This window comes from Varroa jacobsoni, unplaced genomic scaffold, assembly GCF_002532875.2.
Source record: "Varroa jacobsoni isolate VJ856 unplaced genomic scaffold, vjacob_1.0 scaffold_119, whole genome shotgun sequence".
NCBI classification, from domain to species: domain Eukaryota; kingdom Metazoa; phylum Arthropoda; class Arachnida; order Mesostigmata; family Varroidae; genus Varroa; species Varroa jacobsoni.
In genome coordinates this window covers 132,312-159,694 of record NW_019213021.1, presented here as the reverse complement: position 1 = coordinate 159,694, position 27,383 = coordinate 132,312, and the positions used below count along the sequence as shown (strand labels likewise).

At 36.9% G+C, this 27,383-nt stretch overlaps 2 protein-coding genes across 15 annotated transcripts in view; one reads left to right on the top strand and one right to left on the bottom strand.

The window, feature by feature from the left end:
* Positions 1-14,860, bottom strand: part of LOC111266744 (uncharacterized) — a 57,182-nt gene extending 42,322 nt beyond the window's left edge. For 8 of the 10 annotated variants that reach the window (XM_022844473.2, XM_022844532.2, XM_022844517.2 and 5 more), the window contains exons 1-5: positions 14,319-14,860; positions 12,399-12,906; positions 11,962-12,078; positions 5,653-5,740; positions 627-898 (exon numbers count right to left, since the gene is read on the bottom strand). In XM_022844473.2, coding sequence (XP_022700208.1) covers positions 627-898; positions 5,653-5,740; positions 11,962-12,078; positions 12,399-12,803 — 882 coding nt within the window. In that variant the 5' untranslated portion in view covers positions 12,804-12,906; positions 14,319-14,860. The remainder of the gene's footprint in view (positions 1-626; positions 899-5,652; positions 5,741-11,961; positions 12,079-12,398; positions 12,907-14,318) is intronic. The other 2 variants (XM_022844576.2, XM_022844482.2) reach the window with 2 other exon arrangements.
* A 275-nt stretch (positions 14,861-15,135) lies between these two features.
* Positions 15,136-27,383, top strand: part of NELF-B (negative elongation factor B) — a 42,933-nt gene continuing 30,685 nt past the window's right edge. For 2 of the 5 annotated variants that reach the window (XM_022844270.2, XM_022844243.2), the window contains exons 1-3: positions 15,137-15,310; positions 17,851-18,002; positions 20,191-20,324. In XM_022844270.2, the coding sequence (XP_022700005.1) occupies positions 17,894-18,002; positions 20,191-20,324 (243 nt within the window). In that variant the 5' untranslated portion in view covers positions 15,137-15,310; positions 17,851-17,893. Of the gene's footprint in view, positions 15,398-17,850; positions 18,003-20,190; positions 20,325-27,383 lie in introns of all 5 variants that reach the window. The other 3 variants (XM_022844278.2, XM_022844253.2, XM_022844261.2) reach the window with 3 other exon arrangements.

Below are 27,383 nucleotides of genomic sequence, written 5' to 3'. Positions count from 1 at the left end.
TCTCAGCTTTTTTCGATTCCATATTTCCTTTGGCGCAATGTACGGAAGTTCCTTGAAACTGTATGATACACGTGATAGCCTCCTTGAAAAAGCTTTTCTACCTTCAATTAATATTACTATTTACTATAAGGCCAGGAAGTTATGAACTCTTGGTATGTTTCTGTTTTCTCTGATTGTGTGGAGTCTGGACAGCGCGCGAATCTATCCTCATCAGCTTGGGTGTTCTTATCATTTTTCAAATTTGAAAATCAACATTTAAATAACATTACTTATAAAACGATATAATACCATTTTCGGCCATCTTGCTATTAATCACATTCATTTTTACGTAACATTGTATGGTAACTAGGTAGCTCCTAAATACCTTCTATAGATATAAAAAATTTCATCTGTGAATTCAATTGTCGGTGAGAGCTGGTGTGTGCGCCTATTACGTTCGAATCCGTAGGCAAATTCCAATAAGTTACCATACTAAAATCTTTTAGAATCGGCAAGAATAAGTTCGATTTCGGTTTAATCCGACTGTCTAGCGCCTAGGCGAGAGTAGGCCTTAGTGTTACTAGACAGCGACATGCTTAATTTCGAAATTTAAGACCACTATAGCAAAAGGCGCGAAAGGTAACTACCTTGTGAATGTGAGAGGGATAGGCCACAACGTTACGCAATGTAAAACCAAAGCCCTCTGGACGTCTTTCGATCGAAATCGGTCGCGAATGGGGCCAACGGCGCTGTTCTTCACACGGACCAAGCACTAGTACCCCATCGGCATCGTCATCAGGGCCAACGCAGTAATTTAGTCCACTCTTTAGCCGGGTCTCAACTCGTATTTCCCCTATTAACTTCAAATCTTTATCATTGCGAATGTCACTTTGTTCAGCTCCTACTTTTTTTTGTTCTCCTGTAATATACGATAGCACACGAAAAGAACAGCTATGTAAGTTGTTGTGATTCTTGAAGACTGAATGATGATGCCTGATCATATTATGTTAGTATAAATCTCACCGCCTAAACCACTCCCGTAATAGCATAACATTTGTTATTTGTATTGTATTGGTATTTGTTATGTAAAGTTAACAAAAAAGTGAAAGTCGAAAGTAACTACATTATAGATAGGATTTAATGCTTCTGTAGAAGTAGTAAATCTACCTTCAGCTGGCACTTGGTATATAAGATCCTTTAATAATTGGCTAGCTTTCTTGTGAATTTTTGTACTTGTGTACTTGGTGATTGTTACATTGGCGACCGCTTTTGCTTGACCTGAGAAGCTAACTGATATTAAAACCTATTTTCCTATATTCTTATTATGGTCTTTAGAAAGCTACTCAGCAAGGACACATTAATATATTAGCACGAAGAACAATGTATGGTTTCACATCAGCTCTTAGACATAAAACACTGAAGCGTCTGCAAAGACATATTGCAACATTATTACCGGCATGGTTTTTCCTAACGAGGCCCTTCTTTAGTTTTTAAGTATACTTTCTTGTGAGACAGAAAACAAATCCTTGAAAATCAGTAATGTGGAGGTGATTGGGATACCTTCTATGGAGAAACAATAGCTGGTGATTTAGGCAAATGAAACACTGTAATTGTATATCGTACTCCCGTTTCGTTTCCGAAAAACTACTGCCGTTCGCCCGGCTTCGTTTGCATCTGCTTGTAAAACTCGTTTCCACATCTTGCCAAAACTGGCACAGGACGGGCTCCTCTGTAATCTTGGCCTTGAACATAGTTTTTTTTTTGCATTGACTACAACGTAGAGGGGGCTCATAATCCGAGCAAGATCCTATGTAAAACGTTAATGATAGGAAGACAAGCCGACATTTTGACCCCCGTCGGCTGCGCGGAGTTTTTACTACCCGGACCTTAAAGTTCCGGAAAAATCCTTACGGCCGTGATCTTATAGCTTAGATATACCACTGGGTTGTGGAAATGCATTTGTTTGCAGATCACGTGAGTGTCGAAATCAGATGAGTAATATACCGTTTACTCGTCTGATTGTTAAAGCAGAATCATCTGGTATCTCAGAGTCTCAATGACCATAGCCTTTAGAACTTCGCGGATGCGTTGCTAAAGCCTAACGGCATGCTGGTAGAGTCTGTATGGTGTGCAAAATGGCGTTTTCATATTGTTATATGGGTGCATGATGGTCTGTTAAATCCAAGGATAAAGCAGAGGGCGCCAGTAAGGGCAATGCTGCGTAAGCCTGTAATAGTTGACGCTAAAACGTATTGTCCTTTTTTTTTTCTCTTCACCAGTACTACCGGAAAAGACTACGGGCTGTGTGAAAGTTTTACGATGCTTTGTGCATGCATTTTTTCGTGCTCGCTGCATTTCCGCAAAACAGTGTAATCCTTGAACTGAATGGGAAACAGCTCAGAACCCCGCCCAGTTGTGGTAGCGCTGATTACCTTGGTCGGGTTCATTTGGGAGTGCTGCGCACACTGCTGCCCATGGTAATATGACGTACCCCCAGCGGCCCTACACTAATGATTACAAGGAGTAATTGTCCTTCATTATAAGCGGAACCTCCTTGACAAAAATGGCTGGCTAAGGATAAGATCTTTCGCGAGGTTGGTACGGAGAATGGTTACTTTAGTTTGTCGTCAACCGCAATATTAACTAAGTCCAAAATCGTCGACGGTGTGTCTGAGCACCGTACTGCTAAACGAGCTACGACGGCCTTGCGAAGCACAAAAATATCGATAATCCCGTTAATGCAAAAAAAAATTACGCTCTAAAGGAGAAAAGGCTGCAAGCACTGGTCCCTAAAGTCACCTCGCTCCCTGCAATTATTGCTGGGCGTTCAATGAGCTTGCTTAACGTGTTACGTTCGTCACCATTCATGGATTCAAATAAATTGTTTGATGTTTTAGGTTCCGATATTTCCAGAAGAGTCACGCGAGCGTTTAAAAATTTACCGAGGCAGCCCCAGTGAGGTAATTACGAAATTATCATTCACGCACGTATCTTTGTCTTCGGAATCCCTTGAAAGCTTACAATAGCCCTGTTGGTGTGCCATGACGCCCTTCTCCTGGAAGCAGATACTTTGGTGAATCGACAGCCACCTTTTTTGTTCTCAGACTACCTTGTCTTGAACTGTGCTTGACACTACTGAGGTCGTTTCGAACGCTGCTTGCCCCATAACCATTCCAAAACATGGCGTTGCCGACTGGAAACGACCTGGGTTCGATCAGCCATCGCTGCCATCAGAATCGTGCAAATGACGAATCTGTTACTTTCGAAGTGCGATTTATTCGGCCTAATGTAGCCCCTTATATACAGATCTGAGCTGCATTTATTTTGGAATCATTATATTTTTAATACGCGCAGCGCGCATCTTTACAATATTTTCATAAATGTATTTACGTACATGTAAACGGTTATTATTATGGAATTATTAGAATTTATTAGAATTTTTGTTATTAACGACTTTATAACCTCTAAAGAAAAAATACACCAAAAATTTTCCGAAATCAAAGCCATGTGAAAGTATATATCGGTCCCTACGCGGAGAAGATTAATTTAGTACTCCACCAGATTTAGCCATAAGCGCTAGAGGTGGATTTAAAGATGTTCTCAATGTACTGGGGAACAAACATAAAAACATGACAAACCCATCGAAGAAATGTATTTCTAAAAAACTTTGCAACAATGTACATATTTCGCTGTGCCGTGCAGAGGATTCTAGCTCCTGACAATGCATGATAAAACAAATAGAAAAATGTAATATATAATATGATACAATAACAACAATGAGATACGGTTCCATCTTCTTAACCAATCATGGCTTGAAGGCAATGGATCATTACGGAACAGAATACCATCGAACCACTGCACGCCGACTTCGAAGGGCATCTTATAAAATTGTTTAAATTCAGGTTTCTTAAAATTCAAATCTTTGACAACTATCAACATTTGTATTGCTGCCTCATTTATTTGATGAAATTAAAGACAAATTAACCATCTCTATCATTTATAAATCATTACGGCAACATATTTTACACGACAGGTGTAACTAAATAAACCGTTACCATGTCTCTATGAAACAGCACGGAAAACTAACTAAAGAGCTAAGCAAGAGAAGATGTATAACAACTACAAGACACTGAATAAACTTGACTGAAAACTGTATATAGGAGATTGCATAGAGTATTCAATCTCACATACTTATACCACTAACACCAATAAAGTGATTCAAAGCTTTAGACTAAGAAGTATTCAAATAATTTTAGAAAATTAATTGAGAACGTACATTTGAGTGTCAGGGATCTAAAATACTTGGACCTTATTTTACATGCTTTCGATAAGAAGCGAAATTCAGTTCTCGGTTATTGGATAAGCTACAGAAACTAAGAGAAAAGACGTTCGATGAGATCCTCTTCTCGATTCTATTACTATGTAATACTAAATAAACATACAAAGATTTAATTATGCTTGGTTTCACTTGATTAATAGCGAAATTATTAGAGAATTAATCGTGACTTGAAAACAATGGTCGCAGTAGTCTCTATGCAAAAACTGCAAACAATGCGGCTGCCACTAAAATGCTTTGCACTAAAATACACGCCGCATGGATTGCTTAAAATCTAACAAGAGCTAACAGTCATCGGTAAAGCCTCAGAAATTGGTGTCCTGTCTTAATACATTACACAACCAACAACAAGCCAGCCACAAATTAGCCAAGTCTCATCGTTATTTGCAGACATTTGCAAAAGGTTCAACCTTCTGTCGTAACACAGCGCATCTCCGTGGACAGACAGCAAAAGAACACTTCTCGTTCTTCATAATGCCAGGAATAGCCAATGCTCTTTTGAAATATGCAAATAAAACATATTCACTGGTTTGCGATTCATAGGGTCATCATCTGAGTGCGAAACGTACAGATGCTATAAGACAAATGAAAGCTGTACCTCATTAATTTCGTAAAACTGCGTAAATTATTTATATCAGGATAATAAATAAAAAGTTTTTATCTACTACGTTTTTATTCGAGTCGCATCAGATCTTCGATCCGCAGTTTTGCTTTTCGGTCGATCGGTACCAGTATTATACCTGATCAGTGCGCAGTTTACGAACGCCATTTGTGTGTACACTAGCTACCATTGGGCACCAGCGACCGAATAATATCTCCTGGAAGGTTTGCCGTTGTTTCGCTTTGCATGTAAAATCTCTTGTGTAATATTTGAGCAGTGTGTATCTTAATAGGCTAACTATATCACTTGCTTAGTCAGCCGCTTGTGTAGTTGGGCCCACTTCTTTGGCCCTATTTCGTCAAATAATAGCAAGGGCTTTTAGCGTTCCAAACGCCCGGAACAAATCACTTGCCAGTTCAACTTTATAAATGTCAATGCATTTTTTTTCTATAGCTGACTTTCAGCTACTCTTTCTTAGACAAGCCTTTGTACCTCTGTTTTACCATTGCTTCAAAAGCTTGTCCGGATAGGAGAGTCAATTTGAGTAGTCTAGAGGCACCGCGCCAAAAAAATATTATTATCTTCATTAGGTCTAATTTCTATTGATTAGATTTGCTGGAAAAATTGAACCTGGAGCACCTCCATGGTCCTTCGATTAATAGACACACGTTACAACTGCACGATTATGTGGACATTGAGGTTTCTATAATGTACGCGTCCCACTAGACTTGTTTACCTTGTTTTGCAATCAGTGATTTCTTCAGAGAGTCAGCGTCCTCATTGATGTCGCCTGTTTTTGCTTCTACGTTGCATGCATCCTGTTCCTGTAAAGAAATTCACTCATTATTACTTGTCATTATCTTTATCTTTTTCATTCTCCATAAGATTAAATGTATTTTAGTAATTCCATATAAAATCACTATTTCTATTAAATTATATTCTATTGGAAACCAATTTTATTAATGGGCCAGGTTATAACAAACAGCTCGAACTATCGAATTTGTATCTAGATTACCGAGTACTCTGTGGTTTGTGATAGACAGCAGTGGTAAAGACCATAAACAAATGAGTGAATGGCGCAATTCATAGGGATGTAAGTTTATTCGGAGGTACAAAAAGGTACTTGGTAACTGAGACGGTAAATATGCGTAATAATAAACTTCTTCGAAACAATCATAGAGATTTTTGAAAGATATTCGGTACTGATATATCGTCCTTAAACCTGTTTGAATAGAAATTTGGAAAGGCTCATATGATTCGTTTATAAGAAAAATGTAGAAACATACATGGACTACTGAAAAGTTGCTTGCCATTTATTTAAGGTACTCGCACGACTATTCGCAAGTAGGCGTCCAATGGTGTACGTGGTATGTCAAACATTTAGAGATCGCAATGCGCATATCTTCCGAGTTGATCACATCTAGGGTAACTCGTTTTTATCTACATATATACAGCTAGTAAAGAGTAGAAACCATTCTAAGTCTACCAAAATAACAATGTGCCTCACTCTAGGTACCAGGCTTTCATACCATTGATTTAGCGGCAAGACTTCTATTACTTAAAATAATATTGGTTACCACTACAAAATATTGGAATAGCGGCTGAAGGTAAAATCAAATCAGAAAAGCTTTTTTAAGCTAACTCATCTAGAACAAGAGAAAGAAGAGCCTTAGCAGCGGCTTAGCAACAGCCGCGAGAGGACTGTATTATACAGGGGTTTTATGACAGAATTCGGAAATGCTCGTATAACCCTGCCTTGTGTTCGAAAACAAGATATAAAGACATGGTTGTCTAAGATGATGCTACCCTAACGAAAGAAGAGAACGGTATTGGCTTAAAAATTAGACGAGGTATATTTCGATCACTACAGTTCAGACGTACTTTCAACACCTTCAGGTTAAGTAAATCTCTGTAGCAATGAACTACTTGAAAGTTCTTCTTGTTTATAATCGATCGTGAAGTTCGAAAATCGTGAAGTTCGAAAAAGTGAATTCTTTGAAGGAATGTGTAAAAATCATTTTACTTTTAAAGGTAAGACCAAATGCTATAAATTTTTGCTTTTTCTATATGGGTCTGTGGTTTAATAGGATCTGAATACGTAGACGAAGCGGCTAACTCTACTCCAGAGCCGAATACTCCATTCGGCAAGAGAAACGACCGCTAAACGCGTCACTACGCACTCGCTTGAAACAATCAAGAGGCATCATTACAAATGAGCAATACGGTCAATACCTTTTAACTATGTAGAATATGTGCACACATTCTTCATTCAGGATGAACCTTTAACCATGCAAAGCTACATAAAGGTACGTTACGTTAGATACGTCCCTTTTTCACCAGCACTGTCAATATCGCCGTAAAAATGGCCATGAAAAGAAATATTGTTTCATGAAAATATATAAACCATCTAGAGAATCAAATAATGGAGCTACCAGAAGATATTTTTGCTGAAATACTTGTAGACCACAAACGCACGATGTGCACTTCGGAAACTCAGGGAAGTGATATTGCATTAACTATATTTTTAAGTAACCGGAGCTTGTGTAACTATGATGAATAGGCAAATCTTTTGTTGTTGCTCTATAATTTTCTACTGCCTAAAGCAAACATGCAGAAACTCGATTGCTTCAAAACAGGCTTGGAATAATATACGAACACTATCAAAACAACTGCTATGTCATTAAGCACAATGTCCTACTCCTAAAAAAATTGCTACTTGCTTAAGAATACTCGTACATTCTGATATCGTAGTAGAGCTAGCGCATATTGAGAATGTCATCTTAGAAAAATGAAAGGGTTCGTTGAAAAGACAGGTGTACTCCCAAATGTTTCGTCTAAACAAGTGCATTAAAATAAAGCATAAGTAAAATTCAGTTTTGTGTCATACTCTCCCTGGACTAGAAAAAGGTATGTGAGTCGCTTATTTGGAATACGTTGCTTCAACAGCAATAATTCTTCAGAAAACGGGCGACATTAGTTCACCGGTCTGACTCTACATTATTAACACCAAATGATACCTCCACTATGCTGAAAGACGGAAAATATTCCTCAACACTAGTTTTTGCGGAGTTATATTTACATACTATAATAAAAAATACCAGTACCTGAAAAAAATATCGATACGATCGTCTCACATTTGAAAGAAGTAGTCCCAGCTATTATAGTCGAAAAAATGAATAGATAAATCGACCAATTATTAATTGACATAATCGAGCATAAGCTTATATAAGCGACATAATTACTGGTTTTACTACCTGGGCTTGACCAATTATTCCAAAGAATAAGAACATCGGATTTTTTAGTCCGACTAAAAAAATGTTCCTCATCTATTTATTATTCAGCGTTTGTAAATAGATTAAAAGAAATTTGTAAACCTGTTCAAAATAAACTCCTCTGTAGGAAATGTAATCAGTCCACTTTCATTCAGGAAGTCTTTAATGAAGCTAAAAAGGTCTTAATAAAACCTGCTACTTTTTCACTTCCCAATCGGTCTTGAGGTAAAATAGAACAAATCGTTAATTACAACTCTAGCATTTGTTTGTATGGCGTTCCTGCTGCGGCTGCTAGTTTTGTTCAAAGCACTACTAACTTTGTAAAAAGAATTCCAGTTGATATATTGTTATTAAGTAATATTATTGGATGGACGACATTTATTAGGATGCCAGGAATACTGATTTATTTAGCAATTATGATGCCCTATCACGACTTTCTAGTAATCAATTGATTCATGAAGAACCCGAAGATGAAGATCTTTCACAGACTGAAAAGTCTTATACTAAACAAATCAGTTTTTATCTGCCGATGATATTAGATTTGTTATGAAACGCTAACGGTAGAACTCGAAAAACAGTCAACCTGGAAGCAAACAGTTTAAAACCCCTACAACTTTATAGTACATAACTATTTATACCCTAATTATATTTTGCCTCTCCAACCGGCGTAATTCACCATTTATAAGGAAGAGGTCTCCTAATAGGTAACAGAATTACAATACCTAAGGCTTTCCAACAGTATATATTGAAAGAACCACATGCCAATTACTTGAGTAGCATCAGAAGAAAACATACCGACACAGAAAATACGCTCCTTGAGTAACTTCACTGTACTAATCAACCTAGAAGTCCAAGAAAAATACCCATTCTAAATGGCATACAGGTACACAACCTTTTAAATAAGTACAACTTTACTTAGATGGTCCCCTAAAAAGTAAAATATCATCGTCATCATCAGAAAATTAACAGACAACACAACTATACACGCAGTATGTTTGCACATTTAGATAAACGCAATCGTCACTGAAAATGGCTGTCAATTCACGACAAACATTTGCAGACCTTACCGTATTCTTTTAAAACTGGTAGTTCATGTAATTTTTAAACTCCTCAATTTGTGCCAGCGTATTGTCAACTTGAAGCTTGACTGTTGAGATTTTATTGCTCCAGCTATCATCAGAATTTAATAAGCCTTAATAAGCAATCCTGCCTTCATTCACTGGCATGACATTTTTGACAATGCGGGGCTCTCGATCTCGATTATCGGAATGATAGGCAACCACATCGTTACTGCCCCATCCCCAAGAACAGATTAACTCAGCAGAGATGAATTCGTAAACTGAATAGATTTAAAAACGTGTCCAATTATTCATAGTAAACACATGGTTTTGTTGAGAAGTCACAGAACGTGCTCTTATTTCGCGAAGCTTTCGCAGTATGACGTCATCTATTTCTATTGTGTCAACAGAGTAGTATCTTAGACTTAGGGTAGATTTGGGTAGAGCTCGTGTTGCTGAGAACGTCGGTACTAATGTTGATAAGAATAGTTTTTAATAATTTTTCTGAAAATGTTTTTACCGCAGTGGTTACACGATTTTTCTCAGAATAAGTAATCTTTCTTTTCAGAGTGCTTTCAGTATAAACTAGTATTTCATACGTTATTTAAGGCGACGGGCAGATTAGCGGAATTCCATGTTCAGAAAACGCTCAGTGTACTAAAAAACGACGGAAAATAACATGTCTAGGAGTCGGGTATGTGCCAAAATCTTCATCATAAATTTCTCAATAGAATACTCACGCCTTTTTGGATTTCAGGAGTGCAATAAAATGTATATTTAACTTTAATGCAACATTTCGTTCAGATCAGTTTTACTGAACTTCACAAGACTAAAACCGATTCCCCCAAAATAACGTTGTAACAGTTAACTTACATTGATAATGCTATTCAGAAAACGTTTAGTCGATAATAAATGGCTGCATATTACAAGTTTTAGCACGACATACTGAAGTTGCCTATGATCACTGACAAACCTAAAAGTTTTCTTAAGCTTGTTGTATAGAACACGCCAGTTATCCGCTTAAATTTCGTCACCTCGATAACAACTTCAATTTCACACTCTTTAACCGATTTGTTACAAAATCTCCGTTTGCAACTGTAGAGGCGCTTCCTTGGTTGCACTAATATGCAAGTCGGCGTTGTTATGTCGACGAGACTTCTTAAAGTTTCGCTCAATAATATTCCATACATAACTATTCAACAGGATCAAATCGATGATATGCAATGGCCATATTTGCATATTTCTTCTTCTTTCTTTATAAATTCTTGCGGAACCGATCCCGCGCTACCTAATTAGTATATGGCAATGACCTATTTTCAGATACTCCATAATTTGTATAACTAATAGTTTATAAAACGCGCGGATAGGTTTCATTGTTGATTTTGTTTTTTTTAACGCTACAAATGATACCTTCACGGTGCACTATACTCAGAGCATTAAATATCGCTGGAAGTTTGCTTTTACTTACAGTAGTTACATCCTCTGTATTATAAATAAGTCAGCAATTGATTTTTACATATTCGTCACAGAAGAATTAAAAACGGCTTTCTTCATTTCTAAAAAAAGGAACAAACGATATCAACTAACTTCTCGAGGTTTAAGCGGCCTCGTATAAGACCTATAATATATGACACAAGTATTTCCTGTACATTCCGTAATATGGTAGCCATACCCACATATCTCTTTAGACCTTAGTGAATCGGAAGTATCGTCAGAAATATCGTCTGACAGCGTCGACTAGCGAGTCCGCGCCGTTTGTGTTGCGCTAAATTGCCTTGCTTTTTTTTCACTTGCAAAGCCCTTGGGATTACCGAAGCTGCTTCTTTTTCCATCCACAAGAAATCGGATGATAGCTGATTTCGCTGAACGTTTGTTTATGTGGTCTTTTGAAAAAGCTTTTATCTAGTGGCTTGAGTGTGCGCATTTGTGAAGCTGTACTCGGCCATTTGAAAAAAATTCGAATTTAGACAGCATTCGTAGGTGGTATGCCTGTGCTGCAAAGTTTATAAGACGATTGTCTGCCAAGTTAGCCTTACAAGCACTTCAACTGACGAAATCATAAAAATGAAGATGTTTTCGTTTCAGCTAGTGCTGAGGTATCATGCAAATGACGTCCCAACTTGTTTGCGGCTTTCGGTATTATCCATGCCTTTCGGGTACTTCTCAATCAGCTTGATATACCAGGGGCCTTAATATCTCCAAGTCGCTTGAAAGCGACCCATTGTTTAAAGAGAAGGCGAACTATGTTTTACGACTTAACTTGCTTTTCCTACTTCCACAGAATGAGTGTTACAGCTTGTTCGCTTTTTTCTTGATTCTAGAGAGCCTTCCTTGGTTCAGAGGTTTGTTTCAAAATCAACTCCTATATTTAGTCTATTGGGGTACTCATAATTACAAGTACTCGATAATGTAGTGCTGATTAGTCGTGCTTTACAAACAGCCCATCCTACATGTTAAAAAATAAACCCGCTGTTAGAACACGGTGAACTACGTCATTTTTTAATAGCTAGGTGAAAGGGATCCATCTTGTTTCATGCGAATTGAATCCTTCTATTTATTATAAAGACAGGAAACCTAGTCGGTAGCATGTAAGGGACAAAATTGTATGTACAATAGTAGTATGAATAATATATTTACACAGAAGATAATCTATACAACAGCCTAAAAATGGTCAATATAGTTGTATTTAAAGGACTTTAACAGTAAGTAGCTCACCACACTTGTAGGTTCTTCAAATCCAGTGACTTCCTCGCTTACGCTATCATAAGAGTAATTACCTTGCACGACACCGACACCACCACGCTTACTAATCAAATCACAAGTTAATCCATCCTGAAAAAAATGAACTTCTAAATTGTGTACAGTATGTTTTACTATTTGCTTTTTAACTATCTATTTATTCTACATCGATTATTAAGTTGCCTTGATTACAAATGTATATTTATCAGTGTCCTACCAGTAGTGCAACCTACCATACATGTTATTGATGAAGACGATATATGCGAAAGAGGACTACTAAATTACATCGCTTACTTAGTCCTAAGGATCTCCCAATAATTACAATCTATAGCTACACTAATAATCCATAACTGTAACAATATAAACAATTACTTTCGAACCCATAAGTAATACACCTTATTGCAGCGACTAACCGTTCGGTGTGTAATTTCAAGAACTGCTGATGCGTTCTCAGTAATTGCATTTGTTGCAAAACTGCTCTCATGTGAAGAACTCTGTTCTGCTTCGGCACAGCCTAATATTTGCGGAGGGCAATGATACTTTTGAGATTTCATGGTTTCGTCAGCTGGCTTGTCGTCATCTGATGATGTAATCCTTAGATAATCTTTCGTATTGAAAGGGATCTCAGTAGAGAGCTTTGCATGCACCTGAATCTTGCAGACGTCGTCACAGCGAACAGCGGAACTGGCCCCAAATGACTGATGACTTTTATATTCGGGATATGACAATGGATTGCTTTGGCGGTTCGACAATAATGGCTCCACAAAACTGGATGTTGATTGTAGATCTCCAGCGTCCTTAACGGCATAGTGGTCCATCTTCCACCACCTCACGAAATCCGAAGACGTCTCCTGCTCTCTAGTTTCATCTTAACAGCTTTGGAATCTTGACATAGAACATTCTTCTTGATACCTGAAGATTCTGAGAGTATACTCCTTAGAGTCTATTAATTTTTTTATTGCTTACTTTATATTATGTGACTACCATAACCATTTTGTATGTAAATTTAAACACATGGCTGGTATTGTATGCATTAGACATTGGCTTATACTACTATTTTACTTTTCAATTGCATTTAACAGCGATGCGCGGCTTGAACCTAAGTATAACTTCAATGAGTTCACTGCAGCTATACTATAGCCCTACTGCACTGCAGCCATAATCTTCTGTAGTTATCTTGGCTATCCCATTTCAATATCTCATTTCGGTTCCTTCGTTACCTTGTTTTGGATGACTCACTGCATTATTCTAGCGATAATTGATTATTATTTAGTATTATTCTAGCAGATATTAGGTTACCCGGTCATAGCAACTCGGCTTGATTGCTCTTGTGGTCCCTTTGCATTACACTGATTATTAAGTTGCCGTGATTATGAAAAAACTTAACGTATATTTATCAGTCTCTTACCAGCAATGCAAGCTACCATACACGTTATTGATGAAGGCGATATATGCGAAAGAGAATTTTAATGTACTAAGTTGTAACGCTTACTTAATCTTGAGGCTCTCCCAATGAAGAATAACCGCGTTCCTATATTGCGAATTTCTTAATGATTCATGGTTTTTTGGCATCTCATCAAGGTTAGCTTCTGTTCTATCAAATGACATTACACTTTAATTTTATAGAAGTTAGCTTTGCTCAGAAAAATGCGTCCTCATAGAATATTAATTTTCCGAATCTGCATGTTCAGAAAGTGAAAATGGTGAAAGGTTGTTCTTATTAGATTTAAAACAAAGCAACAACAAAATCGTTCAATCGTCAATATTGTCATTACGGTCTCCATCCCGTATACATGTAAATAGTATTCATAATAATAGTTATTATTTAAATGGTTAGAATAGAAGTCGGTAGCTTAATATTGAACCGGTTAATTTCTTGACTCGAAATATAGACTTGTTCCTACTTCTTTCTAACGAGAACAGGATATGCAAACATATTTTATATTCATAATTCTCGTTTTTCAGCGCACATAAAAATCGGATCTTTGACTACATTATTTACATCACGTACGTACAAATTGCTGTTTGTAAGAATACTACTAATTTATCGATAGATATGTATAACAAAAATGTATGTAGTAATGTGTAATAAAATGTTTTAGGTCGTCAAAAAATCTTTTTGGCTGTTGCAGCTTACAGCCGTATCCCGCTCAAAACTAGTAAGAGCAAAAAACTATCAGCGATGTGGGCTACTTGTGAAAGGGGTTTTGTACTAATTTAACCTATAGCCCAGTGTGAAGTCTAGATAGTTGTTCAAAAATGCGTGCGAAAACTGTTGATCTGCACTTCCGCTACATATAAGCGACAAGCAAAAAGAAATTCGTGTTTCTCACCTTAACAAAGCGCGAGATAAATTAGTCCTTAGATATTTGCAATCCACATATCATACTTATGCTCTGTTTTCACTACATATGAAAATGTGGAGCACTTATTTTTCAAAGAATTTTCATATTTCTTGCGCGGCAAAACTGCAAAGTGGCTCATAAAACCGTCGGTAATACAATATCACTCACATTGACTTTTTCATTAAACTGTAATACACAGTATCATTCAACATAACCAATGCTCGACTGCAATAAGGCCAGCCGCACGACTGATGGTTTTAAAATAAATTCAGTTCTTTGAATCATACTCGCAATTTTTTACATATGTAACACAGATTTCCCTTCCACCAATTTTTAAGTTCGTGACTTTGCTGCAACACTGAAGCAAGCACAACATCGCACATATGGGCTCCTTACTACTCCGAACACCCATAAATAATCATCAATAAAATGAGAAAAGTCACTTAATCCCTCCCTGGAACGGCGGGCACTAAATTCCATAAGATTACCACCTATTCTAATCATAACAATGTCGTCGGAACTGTTGATACCTGTCGCCAAGCCCATAAATGGATGCATGCTCGACTCCGAAAGTACGCCCGGGCGATCCTAATGTTGATTTTTCAACTAATTTTAAAAAGTTGGCGCACTCTTAAGCTGATAAGGTCATAATTGATTTGATAACATACTCTGCTTCTCTGATATTATTTTAGTACTTATAATAGCACGTGGTATTTATTCAGGTCTTTTACGTGTAAATCATATCAGAAAATAATGGTTCGATAAAAACGCTACGACAATTACAACCCAGGTTCAAAAAAAATTGTGTGTCGGAACAGTGCAAACTTTTCTTTCGTTTGTAAATTTTTCTCTTCTCCCTGCAATGTGTAGCTAATTTCCGAACATAAGGCAATTTGGGTGAAGTACTTAAATGTTTGGTGTTTAACGTCGAGTGCTTTTGTCAGTTCTAACTTTCAACGGCTGGCCTATAGCGTGAAAAAGTGTGTACGTCTGATTTGGAATCTAGACCAAGTTATTGCGAAGTTAAGAAAACGCGTTACCGGTGTAATCACTAATTTTATTTGCCGGTTAGCAGTTTAAGGATATGCAATTAAGCCTTTAGGTAGTGTTGTCGTAGATTATTTTAATTAAAGTCATACTTCGTTGCAAATTTTATCGGTGTAGGCAAGTTTTATGCGTTCTGCGATGCAAATATTTATAACTGGATAGCGTTATAATTGATAAGGAATTCTATTATTTTTTAATTATTACTTTATTATGTTCCATTGAATATACCCTACAATAGCTAGAAATCAATGTGTGTTTGCAGCTCTGTAGAAGGCATTAACATAACTATTCTCGAATAAAAGCAAAATTAATTCCACAATCCGGATTAACCTCTACGCATGAGATCTGTATCAAGCAATATGTATCTTTCACTTTTTTCTTCCGCCATGTATATATGACAAAGATAACCAGTTTACAGCAATATATTTACTACTGTGCAAATATTCTTTTGCAATAGTGAAATTAAGAATAGCTCTGTAAATTCAAAGAGCTTAAATACATGCAGTTTTTTTACATAGCCAAATTAGTGATTTCACACTAAAAAAATAAACTGGGTAATTACGAATATAGGTGTGACCCTAACAGAGTAAAGACTGATCGGCAAACACGCCTTCCGGAAGTTTTTGGAGCACTTCCCAAGAGCTTTTCAACAGTAAATCGGGCATCCCACGATGTTGACGTCCCTCATTAGGTTATAAGACGAAAATGATCTGCAAGTCTTTATTAGTTAACTACCGGTTAATCGGTTACGTATAAATATATGCGGATCATACCAATATTCCCGCCTGCATCTAAATACCCAATATGTCAGCTTGATGCGGAATAACCCATGTAGTAATAAATCACTCTCTACAATTTTTAGCCGGTAAATCTAGCTTACGAAAAAAACTCGAAATCTTTGTCATTTTATATTGTATTTATGTTTCACATCAAAGTAAGTTTAACATAACTGGAATTTCTCAGCTTTATCGTTAATGTGCTTTATTAATAACTGCCCACAGGATGCAGTAGTTAGTAGTATTGTAGGTTTAGAACCAGAAGACTCGTGGTTTTAATTTGGTTGTGCACATAGAAATTTATAATTTTGAATTTGCAAATTTTATTGCAAATAAATTATTATACCTTTTATTATATTTTATGAGATTCTCCAGGTGCATTCCTAGTATTCGATTGGTGTATGTATGAGTAAGAGCAACTGTTTCGACTGTTTGTTCCTGAACGGCAATATTTATATAGAATATTTTTTCCTAACTGATCTTTCTATAGGCTAATAAGGTTCCATATTGGAGGTATGAAACGACGAGCTCTATGGTGGATCTAAATGTGTATCGAATCTTGCGACACTTCCAAGTTTGTGCTTCCTGTTTTCTATGCCAGATTTCTACTTATCCAAACCACCACGACAACAGTAAGGATATGAGCAGGGGGGATTTATTGGGGATAATTCTGCACTTAACTTTATCTTCGCAGCAAGAGTGGGACAGAAACATTTACGGCAGCAATGCTGGCTCGTTTTGGAAGCACTTCTAATCGCGTAGGATGCTCCTCGGAATGTCATCGTAGTGACTGAGATTCCGTAAAAATTTACGATTTTATAAAGAGCTGGTTTAAACGAAGACAAACTTTTTATCGCAAAGAAAGATTCACGCTACTTTTGTTATTGGGGATAACAATGTTTCTTTTGCAGAAATGCTTCAGAAACTACGTGGCTTGTTGATCGGAATGCGAAGTGGAAAATTAATTTAATAATCAGAGAACGAAATCAGTAAATTAAGTAGCGTAGATTTCCATCATAAACGAATCAGTTCGACTAATGGTGTACCGTATAAGGTGGTTGTAACTAATTAAAATAATAATGAGGTCCGACTAAACTATAAAGGTCACGTTAGATGTAAGAATAAAGCTAATAGAAACTTAAATAAAAATCGTCAATATTTCAATTGTCATTTTAATCCATTTTAATCGCCAAGATTTATGAAAAGCTTCTATTAGAAACGAAGAAAGTTATTGCAATGGACCGACAGGATACAATTAAGGGCTTTTGTTTTTATGAAAAAATGTTTTTTCTAGCGTTATTCACATCGTTATATGTTTGGATCATTCTTGAATCAAGTTAACCAAGAGCGACTTGGCTAAGACTGGTACAGCAGAATCTTGTTGTAAAAAATTAGATTCTAAAATTGCCCATAACTCAGACATACCCTTCGCGTTTGACGAACCCCTGTTGAGTCTAAAGGCGATCGATCGTTCGATTTTTAGTGTCATGCTAGCTCGAAAGCTCGATTGTTAGATTTTACCGTGGAAAAACATTTGCATTCATTAGAGAGGATTACGAGTTCAGAAAACTGATCAGTTCTACATTAGAAAAAATGACACGGACTCACATCATCCTATACGGATTTTATACTAAGTAGAGATACAACAACTTGCCTTCCTTATTCATCAGCTGAAAACGTTTCTGATTGAATTTCAGCGCGTGACCAGCTCCCGTTAGAAACTAAGACATTGTAAATGCGATGGCGGGTTTGGAGGAGGTAGACATACCAGGACGTGAGTATCTAAAAGAGACGCTCACCAACTGCGCCGACCCTTTAACGGCAATCGCGGAATTTCAGGAAGAAAATGGTAAGCGGCATTTACAGAGAACTAGTTTTCCCTGGATTTTCATGCTGCTTGTTAACTGCTTGGGTTGCTAGGTGTATCGAGTTTTGTAATCCTCTATAGGAGGAGGGGCAAGCATGATATATGTATTAGTTTAATCTAACCAGAGAAGCACTGTCGCTGGTAAATTTTTGTCCACGCTGCTAAGATGAAGATGAGACCTTACCTCTGTGCTGCGTAAACTAGGTTTGTAAAAATAGTTGAGGAATGCAATTAAGGATCCTGCTACACACTAATGATAATTTGCAAACATTTTATTCCTGACAGAGATATCACGGGATTTAATAAACCACTGGCATTTTTTTAACTACGCTTCTTTCCAAATATTTTGCGTGATACTTTATAATAAATGCTTCGAAAAAGAAAGATTTAATTAATTAACGAAGTTTATTTTTTCTTAAGCCGGGCTCCCTTTAAAAAGCACGTTGCTTTTGTCAAAGCTTACCAAACGAACAAATGTTGTACAGGGTGTCAGCAGTTCACCACAAAAGCGTACCAAAAAAGCATCAGGTTTGGTTGAGGATCATTCTGAAAGCATGGACATTTTTTTCAATATCTTTCAGTTCAGCTCAGCATAAAGCAATCGCCGAAATCGATTTATAATTTGGTGAATTTGAAAACCCTAGAGATTCTGATCGTCGAGGGGCAGGATTTGCGCTCCACCGTCAGATTAATTATCTCCCAACTTTCATCAAGACACTTGCCAAATAACTACTAGCCCGTATGACGCTCAAATTGATCATAACACATTCTAAGAGGACATCTACACGAATGCTACGAGTGAGAAAATTCGATTGCGTATGTCGTGCATGCCTGAAGTGAAACGCTGGTGTCGCTGCCAGCCGAAAAAGACGACCCATATTAGCGTCAAGCGATGCCATGGTGGGTCAAGAGCTTACTCCGCAGTCGCTTGCGTTAAACGAAATAAAGGATTCTAAATTTTGTTAAATAACTGGGGGAATTTCACAAATTCGCGAGCTATGATGTTGCAAAGGCTTTTGAATGCTGCAGTGCTTCAACCTTAGGGCCGCCAGAATTCCAACAATAGTAATAAGGAAAGTGTAATCCAAACAGAACAGAAGTTAACCAGTGGTAACTCATTATATATTGTAATTAAAACACAAAACAAAAGTTGAAATGTAAACGTCAGATCTCTCGTCGTCTCCTATCAAATGGAATATGACGTTTTGCGGGTTTCCAGAGATCAACTTAAAAAAATCCTCCTTACAAAGATCAAACGACCGTCTAAATCGTTCGCGTTGCAACGGGTTCCGAATGAGCAAGCCATCCAGAGTACAGTTGTCCCACATGAAATTAAGCATTTGCCCAACATTTTCCTTGAATGGGCAATGTCCGGTTTGTTAGAACCATATGTTACTAAAAGTAAACCTATTTAGTTTTAATTGGAGACAGCCTGTTAATTCAGGTTTTCTATCGTTTACAACAGTACTGTAAACTAATTTTCCGTACTGACTTTTATTCAGTCACCCTAAGCTTTTCTTTAAGATGGTGCTAAAATGGAAGATGCAAGATCTCTACCATGCAGTATACAATACGGCCATAAACATTGGGCCTCAGAACGACCTCCTCCATAAAAAAGGTCGATGAGCTCAATCCTCCAATTCTTATGTATATACATATTAAAGCAGCATTTTCTACCGTTACTTCTAAAGAGGTATTTCATCTACATTGGTGACTCGGTTGAAGCGCAGGTATATGGATTAAATTGGAATATCAAAATCGAAAATCATGGTAACAAAAATGCAAAAGTTGTAGTTAAGGGCTTCTTGTCATCCATCATAAGCGCCAGACATTGCAATTTTTTAACTTTTTAATGGGAAAATCATTAAAATCTATCTCGCTATATTCGTCGAAATTGCTTTTTGAAACCAAATAGGTGTTCAAACTCCAGTCATCCGTAGCTGCGAAATAATTGACAGAAAGTTCTAGATAATAATAGTGCATACACAAATTGAAACTGAAAAAAAATAGGCTTGTAAACAAGTTTGGTAAGTATTAATTTTCCGTTTTACACCTAACACTGATCGACTAGTTAATGATCGGGAGAAGGTTGTTCGGTCAAAAATTCTGTATTTTTTGGTTCATCTATGTCCTTCTAACAGTGCACTGTACTGTCTATTATTTTTTATAGGAATTTTACTTCCTTCGTTGCGCACTATGCTTCCATTGCTCGACCTCCATGGAGTTTCAAGATTGGAGTTCCATGATGCCGTTCAGGAGGCACTCAGAGAGCGCCTTCTTCAGCAAATCGATTTCCTCGGCAAGGTGCATCCATACAATGTCGCAGCATATCCCTAGTCAAATATGTACAATTTAGCCTAGTCTAGGTCGTCAAAGATATAATTTTCAGTCATTCGCAAGTACATACATGGGCCATTTGTACCCCTGCCCGTATAAAAGACTGAGTGTGCTGTGTAGCCTCTAAAATGCACGTATTTTTTACAAACATTTACAAACATGAAAACTCAAGCGTTTCAGAAGCAACTACCTTAGCGTTTTCATATAACTGTACAATGACATCCATACTTTTTATTTGTTACATTGCAAAACCAATTCCATAACTTTCCTTGTTTAAAGAACTTGGGAAAACCGTGCATCCCTACTGTGGTTTTTCTTAGATATCAAGGTAACCTACCGTACCTCAACTTAGACTTCCAGGAGTCACAATATTAGCCAACGGATGTCTGGAAAACACGATCTAAGAATATATACGTTTTTTTTTTTTAAATACTCTAAGACGTACGCTAGAAAGCTTTTAGTCATTCTCGCTTTCTTAATTTACCAATTTTCTCTGTTAAATATTGACTAGCAAGTACTTGTTCATGCCATTTGTAAGGTTTTCCCTACTCTGTAAACAAAATAGCGTATGCAAAAAGGTTTTCTGTAGTTTGCGTAACTGCATTTTTCTTCTTGATACTAAAATTTTGAAAACCCTGCACCATTATCTCGACCCCCCCCCCCCCCAAGAAACGCATTTACGAAGGTTAATTTCACGAATCCGAACTTTGTTGAAGTTCGGTTTCCTGGCAATATTGGGATCTGCATTTCACTTCAGCAATGGCGTAGAAATACGCTAGCTACCTGGTAGTCGTAACAGAAAAGTCATTATAACGCCTACACGCCCTAACGGCCAATCTTGCGTCGATGATATACTTGCAGTATTTACAGTTAGTATGTTTCAAGTTCAGTTCTTCTGAATAACCCTATATAAATTCTGGGAAAGGGTAAATTTCACGCGTACGTTCATGGATGTGCCCAATGCCCGACTTCAGCCATAATAGTTAAACTGAGCCTGGCAGCAAAAGAACAAACGCGCTCGAGAGAACTTCCATTCAGTGCTATAGAACCCCTTGAGTCATTCCCGTTTGTTTAATGAACTATTCTGCAAGACTAATTAGAGTTTACAATGTAGAAACCATATTCAGACTTCGGTTTTGACAGCGTATTGCTTTATGGATTAACTTTCCTTTAAAAATACACCATATTTTCAGAGAATCCTTAGTATTGATAGAAGCTGGTTATCGCTTAGTACGAAGCATTAAGCAAGACATCGCTGTACCTTGCACTTACTCGCCAAAAAATTTAAAGGGCTCTTTTTGTTAAATTTCAAAAACATGTAAAAAAAACTTAAATTTGTAAAGTATTCTGATATGTTAATATGTGATATCATTATCACCCATTTCGATTACCGCATTAAAAATGTGTTTATAATACAGTGATTTATTTTACTCCTAACGGAGAAGCCATAATGTTTAGAAGTTGGTCTACGGGGGCTGAATTGCCCGACTTCGTTGTGTAAATTACTCACTTTCCATTAAAGCGTACACATGTTTTAACCTATACGCTAAAGCTAATGTAAAGAGATTATGTATAATGTGCTCTATTAAGGGGCTTTAAACTAACATTGATTAGGTGTATGTTTAATTTGCTCTGCTATACGAAATTGACTTCAATAGGACGTGCTTAAACCGAATTGTCTAGATAAAGACTCACTAGGGATGGAAATACATTTTTTAAATGTTTGTTCAAATAAGTTAAAAGACTTTAAAGACATATGGAACAAGCAATTTAAATGGGAATTCTAAAACTAGTTTCAAATTTAGGTAGATTTTTTTAAAACGAATTATTATAAACATATAGTGGCCTGCATAAGATCTCATTCTTTTCCCTTGCATTTATGAAGACGCGAGAGCCAGTGGGATGTCCAACACCAAACTCAGCAGTGTTTGCGGTTTATGATAATAAGAAGACTGCTTGGAATATTATTTCGTTTTCATAAACATACAATCGAAATGGTTCCATTACAGTGATATTCCGCATGTGTCACACAGTTCACGGAAGACATATACCATTGGCGGAGGTAACACTGAGACGATTGATCAAAAAATTCGAAGAGATTAGCTGACTTGTACATGAAGTGAGGCAACGAAGACCATGAACCGGACAAGCGACAATGTCGCTGCAATGCAGAGCCGTATGGATACCAATTTAACAACCTTAACGTTATGTTGTACTCAACTATTACCGAGCAGTTAGCAATGTGTTCTGGAGTAAGATCTTCATTCCCATTAGGACATAGCATTTAAAGATCCAGAAATATCACATGCATCATCCACTGAAGTCGAAGCGCAATGCCGGTTTTTTGGTCATATCGTCTTATTTGATGAAAGTTTTTCCGGTTGATTGGGTATATAAACAGACAGAGCTGTCGGATCTGAGGCTCGCAGTACTCGAGTGTAAGTATCGAGCAATCACTTCAAAGGGACAGACTGTATGATGCGACTTGTAAAGCAAAGATATTGTGGGGCTTTCTTCGTCGGCAAAAATTCCAGAACAGCAATCAATGGCGAAAGCTGTCGTGAGATATTGCATTGCAAACGTTTCTTTGAACCTAAGTGAAGGCATTGGATGTAAACAATTTTTGGTTTTAATATACTGGGGAAACTCGCTACACCGCGAAGAAACTAATCTACTCGAAACTATGTGATCAAGCCGGCAGAGCTCGACGCGTCATGATGGCCACTCCGGCCAGGTTTTTCCTATAGAGGTATGTGAAGGAGTATGTATATCAAATAGTGCCCAAAAGAATTCACGAATTTATTTACAACATTCATAAAGTAATTAATGAAATTAATGTTATATGCAGGGTCGTAATTTAAAAGCCATCTTTTCAAGGACGTTTGGCTACAAATGATTGGGGTGAGCTAAAGTGAGAATAAACACATACATACAAATTCTCTATTCTCTATCCACGGGCAAGTCCTATACAGACATATATGTGTATGGGGTTCCAAAATTTAATATATTGTGTATTCGAATGTCACCCAAGCCACGTGCTATTCTAGTTTTGTCTAAATATGGCAATAGGATGATTTGAGGCACTCATGATTAGTCATTTGAGGTAAGCGTTTCTCACGTTTTGATACGCTTCTTAGATACACAAAAACCGTAGTGCACACTTGCGCTACGGTTTTTGTGATATCTAAGTCATACTCTATGTGGTAGTTAACGTGGTTCGAAAATAATATAGAAGCGTAACCATACTTTTCTCAAACACTAGACTTGCTCTGCCTTTGCGGTCCATGAAACAGCTAACACTGAGTTGACATCTGAGAACTGCCGCCTGCATATTGTAGCGCTGTCTGCGCCTTAGTTCAGATTTTTCTGTCTTACTCGTTGTAGTTTAATGATCTCTTCATAGAACATTCAGCCTGAAAGCTCTGCCATAGCCAGTATGATGTCACAAATTCCTTCCCTAATACGCAGTGTATTTTGTTTATTACCTTATTTTATTAATAGTGGCAAAAAAGATCTTTTGGCTTAAATTTATACTGAACAATAGTCTGTACCAACTCATCTTATATGCTGTCTTAACACTGGACCGAGCTAAGACACTTCATTTTTGCAAAATTTAACACAGTAATCATTTAAGTTTTCGTATTCAAACTAGGTAACAGTTGCACGATGGCCAAATGACAAGGCTATAATAAGTTTGAATCAGTATATTAACTAATACCACATACTGGTTGTCCAAAAAAGCATTTTTTTAGTTAGATAGCCCTAAAAAATCATATATTTCAGGTAATATGAATCGCATCGGATTATTGTTGGTACTTGTATCACTTGAAAACTGGTAATCGATGTGGTAAATTATATAAATGCCTTATTCAATGAATTATAGAAATTTTAAGTCTGAATAGATTTTTTCTTGAAGCTTTTTGAAGAAAATGAAGCTTATGCGGAAATTCGCTATACTTTATAATATTATTACAGCCTCGTTCGCGCTGTTTATGGGCAGAAATGCATTATTTGAAGAAACTATGTAAAGATGGTTCCGACGCTTTCATGTTGAAAATTTCGATATTAAAAATGCTCGTCGTAATGGTCGATGATGAAATTATTGCGAAAGTTGAGCAAAATTGACACGAGTTAGCGAAGGAACTAAACGACTATCATCAAACATCTAAACCATTTTATAAAGACATGATACAAAAAAGAATTCCAATGTTTGAGTGCCACACGAATGGTCAACAGAAGAATATACCCGATTATATTTCCATCTGCAAAATTTTACGGCAACAAAATCATGTCATTTTCAAAGCAGTGGATCTCGAATGATAGAAAAATGATCACACGTGTGAAAAATACTATGGTCAATGAAAAGATCTCTAATCTGTAGCAATGCTTTGTTTGGTGGGATTGAAAAGAAATTGTACATTATGAGTTATACTGTTGTCTGACGAAACAAAAATAGTTTTATGTCCGATACCGCTGTTAGATACTCCATCAAACGACTGGGCCGGTACGACGCGAAATGTTTAATACAATGAGCCATTTAAAAAAGTTGACCGGAATTACTGAACAAAAGGGACGCTACCTTCGGACGCCTTCATCAGACTGCGTATATCTTAAGCTATTCGACAAGAACTTCAAAACTTTATTGCATTCTCCCTATAATTTAACTTTTGCATCTGTTTCGGTTTCTGCGATACTTCCGTAAGTGTTAATTTACTTTCAGTGGAAGAGTAAAAACACTTGTCACAATTTTTTGCCCAGAAACCACAGAAGCTCTACAGTGATGGGATTGTGGTGTTGGAAGAGGGTATCAGATGAGAACGGTACATAATTTGTTTATCCTTATTTTGTCTTAAAATGAAAAGTTTTTCCTTTAATTTGGACCTAAGAGCTATCGGCATTGCTGCAACTACCTAATATATAACGCTGTTACAAGCGAATCCGACGGACTTCGAGGAAAGTCGTAAGTCTGTCATTTACATTTTCATATGTTTTTTCCTACCTATAGTAAATCGAGAATGGGATACGGTTGCGCACCATTTGCCCTTTTCAGGACACGGAAAGCTCCGTAATCACACGAACATAGATCGAAAGAATAAGCGGATTGAAGCCAACGTTCCTTGCTCAATCCAGAAAATAATTGCGGTCTGGTGCCGTCATCACGTAACCAGACGGTGTACTTTTGGTTGCCATGCCAACGGTGCATGAGTCTCTTAAGGAACTCAAGATAACAATAATTTTCGGCGAGTACTCCATAATAGCAGATTCCCTGATGTCCATTTCAAGTACTTCAGTCGCTTTGCGTATTAACCTGCCCGACATTGCCACTAAACTCGTTTTTTCTCCAGAATGACGCCCTTCTCTCATATGGGTCCTCTTTATCTCCTGGTAAAGACTGAACCATGCTTCGTCTGTAGTGATCGTATTCCCTCTGATTAACGTTCTGTAAATTGCACATGGAATATATTTTTTGGTTTTCTAGTATTGGGGTTATAATTCTGTAACACTTTATATGTGAAGTACTAGTTTTAGCTAACAGAGCCCGTAGATTCCAAGCTCTGCTTTTGTGGAAAACTTCTTCGACTGTCGCAATGCATTCTCGTACTTTCAACATCTGGTTACTTCCTCTCTGATCTTGAATACACCAATTTTTGTTTTTGGTATATTTACAGCATTCACATACACTGGTTTCTTTTAGGACTTTCTTGCTATGTCTTCACTAGTCTTTAGTGAACTTTCGCAGAACTATGATTTTCGGGAACTAAAACTTGACTACTAAGCGTTGATTTTCGAGACCAAAAAATGTTTCTACGTCTGAACTCATTTTTCATACCGAAAGTCGACCGGTTTTAACGAATCTCTAAAAGACCGGAGTGTTTATCAACCAAAGTTTGTCTGCTAGCGGTGTGTAGTTCAATTCAAAGCCTAGTAGATTCGCTTGTAAGAACCTAACACTATATATGCAATATGATCCTATATTCTCTTGGCGATTGAATGTATTTATTTCATACGTGTTAAAGTAGGAATTACCCAACGTTATAAGGAACCGATTTAACTGTACTATATTTTTTCAGGAGCACCCTAAGACCATTCCTATAATTCCCTATAATATGTTTATAATAAGCATATTACAGGATACAACATGGTGTATGTTAAACATGCACTTAACCATTATATTAAAACAACTGGAAAATAATTGGTAATTTTCGTCGTACCCCCTATATATATATGCCACATATGTGTTTGTAAATCGCTGCAAATTCTGACCCTCTAAATAAGCTTGCTATCAAATATGTTATTACGTATAACAACAAACTTACATTACATATATTTTGAGTGATCCCTAATTTTAACAGAGGTTTAGAGAAAGAATTGTCATATATTCTGTGAGAACTACTAGACTTACAAGCGTTAGATGTTGCTTTACAACTGCTATTGTTCCATTTGTCTTTCCTATGTATTTTGTCTGACACAAACACACAGGGAAAACAAGTGTTCTTAAACTCAGAAAAAAAAAGTAGAAAACATTAATTTATCGTTGATAGCACTTCGCACACCATTTTCTAATCCTACATTCTTTTCGAGAAAAGCTTTCATCATAAATCCTCGTTTAATATTGAGGAAGTCAATTGTGGTGTACTGTAAGTGGTATAACTTGAGCGCTTCATGCTCATGTTGTTACAAGTTATCTAGTTTCTAATATAATAGAAATATTTATTGAAAACCCCGGAACGTTTACATTGCTAGTTGTTCCTCAGAAATCTTTACGGCGTTTGTGTAGCAGGCTCGAGGAATACATGAATTATAGAAATCATTCGTTTTAATGCTTCAATAAAGCTATTAAATGAGCAATGTTCTATTTTATATGCTGACGTCGTAGTATCATAACGTAGTATTATGGGGCTGGCACAATAAACATAGGACAAAATGAAATCTGTTTTTTATTGGAATAATTTGCGCATCTTTTGCTGCTTTAATAAATTTTAAAGCCAGAAGAGTCGCCATCCAATGATTTGTAAGTCACCATAT